Source organism: Sinocyclocheilus rhinocerous, unplaced genomic scaffold, assembly GCF_001515625.1.
Source record: "Sinocyclocheilus rhinocerous isolate Xijiao unplaced genomic scaffold, SAMN03320098_v1.1 scaffold1462, whole genome shotgun sequence".
NCBI lineage: Eukaryota > Metazoa > Chordata > Actinopteri > Cypriniformes > Cyprinidae > Sinocyclocheilus > Sinocyclocheilus rhinocerous.
This window is the reverse complement of record NW_015639843.1, coordinates 290,489-299,581: the sequence shown is the minus strand read 5'-3', so window position 1 is coordinate 299,581 and position 9,093 is coordinate 290,489. Positions and strand designations below refer to the sequence as shown.

The following is a 9,093-nucleotide window of genomic DNA, read 5'->3' as shown; positions in this document are numbered from 1 at the left end:
TTTTCATGTTTTTGGAAGAAGTCTTATCTGCTTAGCAAGGCTGCATTTATTTGATAAAAATACAGTAAAAATTGTGAAATAATTTTATAATTTAAAATAACTTATTTCTACGTCAATGTATTGTAAAATGTAATTTATTTCTGTGATCAAAGCTGAATTTTCAGCATCATTACTACAGTCTTCAGTGTCACATGATCTTCAGAAATCATTCTAATATGCTGATTTGCTGCTCAAGAAACATTTCTGATTATTAATAATGTTGAAAACAGTTATGTTGCTGCTTATTTTTGTGGGAACTGTGATACATTTTATTTTTCAGGATTCTTTGATGAATAAAAAGTTCAAAAGAACAGCATTTATTTCAAATAGAAATATTTTGTAATATTTTACTGTCAATTTTAAAAGTACCAATTTACCAATTTAATGCATTCCTGCTGAAATAAAGTTTTTTTTGTTTTTTTCATTTAGAGGTGGCTAAATCTGAAATCATTTTCTCTGAAAACAAATATACAGATGTGCTAATAAAGATCTGGTTTACTTGCTATGAAGGGTCTCAAAAAATCTCTGAAATTTTTTTAATGGTGAACCTGGAAAATTCAGGTTAGATGTTGCTTGTAGTTTGGGAGGGAGGGAAGGAAGGAATTAATAAATGAATTAAAAAGATTATTAAATAATACATTTAAATAATATATTAAATTCATATCAGCATAATAAAATAAATAGAATGTATTGTATTAATTTAAAAAAAGATTTTTTAAATATATATATATATATATATATATATATAATTTTATACATAAAGCCCTATTTTATAGCCTGTTTGTTGAGATGCCATATAAAGATTTATTCAGACGTGTAAATGCGTTTGCTTGGCTGCACAACACAAATACTAAACGGCAGCAATCAGGCGCATGCGGTTCAATCAGCTTCTGATTGTTCACAAGTTCCTCCTGTTTCCTCTGCTCCATCTGACACAAGCCGTGATTGCACAACCTCAACAACCGCCTGGACATAAACATTGTCTCTCTCTGCTTCTCTTGCAAACGTCAGGACAAATACGAGGCTGCATTTCTCGCAGCAGTAATTCGTGTCATTTTCTCCTAATAATCCCATAGTGCCGCTGGACCGTGACCCGCTAACGCTGGTGAATCAGCCCGTAATCTCCTGTAACGCCACTGATGATGTGTTTTCTCTGATTATTACATAAATATTTCCTTACCAGAGTGTCGATGAGCACCTCGGCCCCCTCCTCGCTCTCGTGAAGCGTGTCGATGTCTGTCAGCTCCTGCAGGAGATCCACCACCACGATGCTGATATGTGATTCACGTTAAGGACTTACAACACTGACCAACGGCTAAACACAAAACATGAGCACATTTTAAACAGAGAAAATTTGGCAGATACTGATTTTTTTTTATTTTTATGTGCAATAAGCAATATAATAACACTACTACTCAAAAGTTTGGGGTCGGTAATTTTTTTTTTAAAGACATTTAAATGCTACATTTTTTTAGATTTCTATTTCAGATAAATGCTGTTTTTTTAACCTTCTATTCATCATGAAGCAGCACAACTGTTTTCAACATTATTAATAATCATAAATGTGTCCTGTGCAGCAAATCACCATATTAGAATGATTTCTGAAGATCATGTGACACTGAAGACTGGAGTAATGATGCTGAAAATTCAGCTTTGATCACAAGAACAAATCATATTTTAAAACATATTCACACAGAAAACACTAATTTTGAATTGCAATAATATTTCAAAATATGAATGTTTTTACAAAATTTTTTGTACTATTTTGTGAACATTTTATATATTAAATATTATATATTTTGTGAACCATATTGTGAAATATTTTAAATCAAATAAATGCAGTTTTGAATTGTACCAAGCCCAAACTTTTGAAAGGTAGTGTATATTTTTGTTGTTATGGCTAATAAATTTTTTTTAATTATTATTATTATGGTCGTTTAGATGATCATTTTGGGGTTATGACTGCTAACAGCTTTTATTATATTTCCAACCGTTTTTTTAACGGCTAATAACTATTTCTTTTTTTAAATAGTTTTTAAATAGATAACCAATATTTTTCTTGACTGATTACCAATATGATTACTTACAATAATATATTAAAATAAATATATCTTTTATACAGTAAATTTGCCAATCCAGAATTGGACAAAAAGTATTACAAAACATTTGATACTTTTAATAAGATTTTGCATACTCCTCAATATTTTGATACAAAAAAAAAAAAGATAAATTAACAATTATTTAGGCAGATATAATTTTCACATAAAAGCATCTACTAAATTAATAAATGTAAATCTAATGAGTAAATTTTAAACATGCCAATAGACAGAGCATCTACTAATCTAACTAACTTACTAATATTAAAAGCATTACTTTGAGCACTAGTGTTTCTTATTATATTACTGTGATTTATATTTCATAAAAATGATGTGAAATATGTGACCCTGGACAACAAAACCAGTCATAAGGGTCAATTTTTTTTTAAATTGAGATTTATCATCTCAAAGCTGAATAAATAAGCTTTCCATTGATGTATGGTTTGTTAGGATAGGACAATATTTGGTCGAGATACAACTATTTGAAAATCTGGAATCTGAGGGAGCAAAAAAATCTAAATATTGAGAAAATCTCCTTTAAAGTTGTCCAGATGAAGTTCTTAGCAATGCATATTACTAATCAAAAATTAAGTTTTGATATATTTACAGTAGGAAATTTACAAAATATCTTTATGGAACATGATCTTTACTTAATGTCCTAATGATTTTTGGCATAAAAGAAAAATCAATCATTTTGACCCATACAATGTATTTTTGGCTATTGCTACAAATATACCCCAGCGACTTAAGACTGCTTTTGTGCTCCAGGGTCACAAATATGATCTCTGGTGGTTTGTGATGCTGAGGATATCAGTGTTGTCGTGGCTGAGGAGGCCGAGCAGAGAGTGGACGGCGTTCAGCTCCACCAGCAGATGATACAGCTCTGGAATCGTGGCGATGACATGCATCTCCTGGATGATGTCATTCAGGTCAAGCTCCGCCTCCATGAACCTGCCGACAACAGGAAGTGAGGTCACATCTCACTGTTTGCATCTCATTTGCCATATAATGGTGAGATTTAGAAGTGGAGTGAATTCTTAATAACTCACTTCTCGGGGTTGTCGGGAAACTTGATCCTCAGCTCCTGGTTTTTGTAGGATCTCTTCTCAAAGGTCAGGATCATTTTCTTCACTGTGCTCTCATCCACAAGCTCACCCTGTCAACACACAGCAGGTCAGGAGGTCAAAGGTCATGATTCTCTGAATTGCATGAGACCTGCTTTTTTCAAGTTCAAAATACTATTTTATACACCTAAAGGTGCATAACTATCAACAGTTATGCACCTTTTCTACAGTACACTAAAATGTTTTTATGGTTACTTTTATTTAAGCATGAAAAATTCTAGATTGGAATCTAGTGCGAATGCTATTTAAAAAATATATGCAAAACAGTGTAGATTTTTAATACTGGCAATAACACCACATCTATATAATAATAATAAAAAAAACATTATTGGTTAAAAACAGATTAATGGTAACAAGAAATATTTAAATAATAAATATTGTATTATTGACACCAGAATAAATTAATTAAAAACCTAATTAATTATTTAGAATTACACAAACAATAAAATATGAAAAACTGTATTGTGTGTTTAAAATCAGGTTAAACAGTAAACATTTACAATATTAGCAATCAAACCGGTTACTGGCCATAATATATTATTATTATCATTATTATTATTTAAAACATACATTTAAAGAATTATTTATACTTATTGGTTATAATATGAAAAACTGTATTTTGTGTTTAAAAACAGGTCAAACAGCAAACATTTCAAATATTAGCAAATTTGTTATTGGTCATAATTATTGGTAATTATTATTATTGCCACAAGACACAAGAAAAACACAAATATTAAACATTAAATCTAATGAATTATTTAAAATTACACAAAACAATTATTGGTTATAGGTCATAAAATATAAAAAACTGTCTTGTGTTAAGTAGTAGTATATTTTTATTTAATGCCATGTCAGCATCTTAGGCTATTTTCATGGCAAAAAAAAACGATTAAAAAAAATACAAGTATAACAAATACAATAAAAACCAGCAAACAAACAAACAAGTTATATTACACAAGATTTTTTACATTAACATGATAAAAATTCTAAAATTTTTCTGCCACCATCTTGTTAAAAAAAAAAAAAAAAACAGGTTAAACAGTAGATTATATAACTGTCCATCACAATCTTTTTCCCCATCACAAAACTTTCTTTTAATTGAATGGTTAAATGAGGACTTTAGAATAGTAGACATTATTATTACTGCAATATTTTTGAAACACTGTGCATTGTGAAAACCATGAAATACTTATATTACTATACATTATTAAATAAACCGTTTATCAAATAAAATTACACTGGCATAAAACAGTCTACCTGTAATATGTGACCCTGGAGCACAAAAGCAGTCTTAAGTCGCTGGGGTATATTTGTAGCAATAGCCAACAATACATTGTATGGGTCAAAATTATCCATTTTTCTTTTATGCCAAAAATCATTAGGATATTAAGTAAAGATCATGTTCCATGAAGATATTTTGTAAATTTCCTACTGTAAATATATCAAAACTTAATTTTTGATTAGTAATATGCATGGCTAAGAACTGCAGTCTTAAGTTGCTGGGGTATATTTGTAGCAATAGCCAACAATACATTGTATGGGTCACAATTATAGATTTTTCTTTTATGCCAAAAATCATTAGGATATTAAGTAAAGATCATGTTCCATGAAGATATTTTGTAAATTTCCTACTGTAAATATATCAAAACTTAATTTTTGATTAGTAACATGCATTGCTAAGAACTTCATTTGAACAACTTTAAAGGCGTTTTTTTCTCTTTATTTTATTTAGATTTTTTTGCACCAGATTTTGCACCCTCAGATTCCAGATTTTCAAATAGTTGCATCTCAGCCAAATATTGTCCGATCCTAACAAACCATACATCAATGCAAAGCTTATTTATTCAGCTTTCAGATGTTGTATACATCTCAATTTTGAAAAATTGACACTTAAGACTGGTTTTGTGGTCCAGGGTCACATATGTTATTCACCACACATATTCAGAGAGCACATTTGTGTTTATAATTAAGCATTCAGAGGTCTTGTTGCACGTAAAATAACCCCATGACTCTGGTTTGATCTCACCTCTGGATCTTCTCCATCCTGATCCATCAGTCTCTCCAGGATCTTCTCCCCGTCTCCTGTCTGCTCCTCGCTGTCCGGCTCTGATCTCACCAGCACCCGTCCTGTGTCGCGGCCCGCCGTCTTCTGCTTGCTTCTGGACTCCTCGCGGCTGTCTTCATCTCTGGGTCTCTTGGCACCTCGGTCGGGCTGAAAAGAGAAGATTATTTCACATGATTTGACCATGAGAGACTATTCTAAGATTTATACAAGAGTGATCACACACATCTGCATCAAAGAGAACAACACTCACAACTCTAGATATTATAATATAACTTCACTTATGTAACAAAGACGTTTCTGCCACTATAACTAGAAGAAGACCTTTTTGTTAACTTCTGAACAAAAATACAATGTCATACTTGTTGAGCTTCACTGATAAATAAATGCTGCTATGCAGAAGTAAACAACCAATATTTTAAATGCAGATTACCAATAAACTTACTAATATAAATATATTGTTTTTTTACAGTATGTTTCCAATCTCAGATTAAAAATGCATTAAATCAGGTATTAAAACTAGATAATGTACAAATAAAAACAAATAATAAAAAAAGAGAAGACTTTGAAAAACTAAAAGTAAATCCTGATATTTTACACTTCTATTATTGGCCTAATCATATTTACTGTTTTGGCTAAAACTGTCTGCTAAATTAATAAATAAATAAATATGTAATGGAAAAAATGTTAAACAAAAATCCTAATAATTTTGAAATAACATCCCAATAAACATAATTGAACACATAATTTAGGCATGTTGTTTCAAGAAACATTTATAATATCGTTAGTCAAATTGGTTGTCAGCCATAACAAAATAATAATAAAAACAAAAACAATTATTATTGTTGTTTTAATTATTGGCAACAGACTGAAAAAAAAATATTATTAATAAACAATATTATTAATTAAACGATTTGACAAATTGTATTTTGTGTTAAAAAACAGGCTAAAGGATAGTACTTTTGTTAAAAGTCATTGAAAAAAAACAGTATGAAAAATGTATCAGACTGATATTATATTATTTTAATTATTGGCAACAGACTGAAAAAAAAATATTATTAATAAACAATATTATTAATTAAACGATTTGACAAATTGTATTTTGTGTTAAAAAACAGGCTAAAGGATAGTACTTTTGTTAAAAGTCATTGAAAAAACAGTATGAAAAATGTATCAGACTGATATTATATTATCCCCCGGTTTCACAGACAAGGCTTAAGCCTAATCCTAGACTAACATGTAAGTCTGAGCTGTTTCAACTGAAAGAAACTTGCACTGACTGATCTTAAAATATATCAGTGCCTTTGTTTTATCTCAAGATGCACACCAGTAATGTTTCTTTCTAAGTACGTTCATAAAAATTACTTAAATGTCCTAATTGAACTATGGCCTAATCCTGGCTTAGTCTAAGCCCTGTCTGTGAAACCGGGCCTTTATGTTTTAGGATAAAAGCCTTTGCTAAATTAATGTAAATGTATTGAATACATGTTAAACTAAAATCCTATTTTATCCTAATAAACACCTTGTACGCTCGGTTAATCGAGGAAATGTTGTTCAGTTGCAAATTTACAAAAAAAATCTTTAAAAAACTACATAGCACTAGCATAGTTTTTGGACATGGTTCTATGGCTTTAGCTAATACATCTCTGTACCATGGTACCACTACAGTACTTTTACTGCTGGGGAAGTACGACTGAATCTGACAACTACACAAAATCCCGATAAAATAGGCATTTAAATTAATGCAATGAATAATACATTAAACTAATAAAGTGTATTTAAATATAAACAAACCCTAAATAACCCGCATGCGTCTGTGCTAATTCAGTAAAAGATTAATCAGCGATTTTACCTACTTACAACAACCTTAAACACAACTAAATCATTTGTAACGATTCAAAAAGCGGTTTATTTTTGCACTAACGATTAAAGTTTAAGATAATGTTAATACTAGCAGCAGAATAGATCAACCAATGACAAATTCATCCACATAAAGTCACGGAGAGACATTAAACGCGTCGGTACCTGATAATTCAGCAGCTCCCCAACATCCATGACGACTTCTGTGTGGTTTAAAGGCTTAAAAATTCAGATTGTTGTATAATAAAAGTGTACGAACACGACACGCTTGTGAACAAAACTCGCTGGTTTCTATTCTTCGCGCGAGTGGCCGGCGCGCGACGCACGAGTGACGTCACTCAACAGCGACACCTGCAGCTGCGGAGACGCACTAGAAAACAACACAGTACACACTTAACTGTACACTACATAGACAACACGGACAGAATTGATGGTATTATGAAAGTGGTGTGTTTCACTATTTAAACGTTTTCACATTACCTCATTATTTTGCATATTCAGTGTTATTCAGTTAATTTATAGTGTACTAAAACTATTTAGTTAGTTAGTTAGTTGAAATAAAACAAACTTAAAAAATAAAAATAAAAAATAAAAAACATATTTGTCATATTTTTGTTTTTTATTTAATTTATTTTGATGTATTAAAAATAAAACAAAAACATAATGAACACTATAAAGATAATTCAAAAACGAAGAAAAATGACAAAATTACTCAAAATTACTAAAACCTTAACTAACATTAAAACAAAAACAGAAAATATAAAAAAAAGAAATTCAAAATATTAATAAAAACTATAATAGTATCTAAGTGATGCTAAAATAACATAACTGAAATAACCCTGTTAAATTAATCCTAATATATTTTATATATAAATTAAAACTAGACATATTAAAAAAGAAAATAAGAAAAATGACAAAAGTATGCAACAAACTTTAATTAAATTTAAATTAAAACATATTTATAAAAAAAAAACTTTAATATCTCAGCGATACTAAAATAACCTAATAATTAAAGTAAACCTGTTAAAACAACCCTATATTTTATATATAAATTAATGAAAGCTATGACAAAAAAAATACAACAAAATTACTAAATCTTTAACTACAATTAAAATGATAACAGAAAATATCAACAAAAACTAATTCATTATATTACCTGTTATAGATCATATAAAACATATAATAGCTTTGTAATGATAGTAAAAAATAACCTAATAACTAAAATCATCTTCTTAAAATTACTTTTAATCTTGCTTTTGGTTGTACCTAAATGTGTGGTTGCAAATTTATTGTGTCTGAAAACAATTCATAATGCAACACAAGTATGCCGATTATCTAAGAAAAATGTGTTGCAAACTGTTTAAAAAATATGTTGCAAAAAGTCATGTTGTCTTTGTGTGTAATATGTTGGTGTTCAGGTTCAGTCTGCATGTTTCTGGCCTCTGGTCTAAAGGCAGATGAATATTTAGTGGATGTTTAAATAATGCAGAGCTGCTGAAAGGCCTCATTTATGTATCTGTCTCTCATCTCCCTCGCTCTCAGGTCCGGCCTGTTTTGTGTGTCACGGATGACTGGCTGCTGTGAGACTTGACAAGACAGAGGCGCGATCGAGACAACGCTCATAAATCCAGCATGAACAGGTGATTTTCCGCCCGCTCACCAGCCGACCCGCGTGGAATATTCGTCCTGTCATGAATCCGGACTGAAGGGCGCATCAGGGCTGCGTTTCAACATATTATCTCGCTTTTTTGCTGCATCACAGATGTATTTCAATCTGCTACCAGTGTCTATCATATTCTTCTGTGATTCTGATGCATGATAATTGTACAGTAGGACTTACAGTACAGTAGATGGGTGAATGTTATGAAAACATGTCTAGGACACAACAAACAAAACGTGAGGTATAATTACA

At 30.6% G+C, this 9,093-nt stretch overlaps 1 protein-coding gene across 1 annotated transcript in view; it reads right to left on the bottom strand.

Annotated features, from left to right (window-relative positions):
- The window catches only part of ctnnbl1 (catenin, beta like 1), a 50,375-nt gene extending 42,866 nt beyond the window's left edge, over positions 1-7,509 (bottom strand). Inside the window, exons 1-5 of the mRNA XM_016568100.1 lie at positions 7,347-7,509; positions 5,286-5,471; positions 3,185-3,291; positions 2,947-3,086; positions 1,220-1,317 (exon numbers count right to left, since the gene is read on the bottom strand). Coding sequence (XP_016423586.1) covers positions 1,220-1,317; positions 2,947-3,086; positions 3,185-3,291; positions 5,286-5,471; positions 7,347-7,376 — 561 coding nt within the window. The 5' untranslated portion in view covers positions 7,377-7,509. The remainder of the gene's footprint in view (positions 1-1,219; positions 1,318-2,946; positions 3,087-3,184; positions 3,292-5,285; positions 5,472-7,346) is intronic.
- Positions 7,510-9,093: the final 1,584 nt, after the last annotated feature.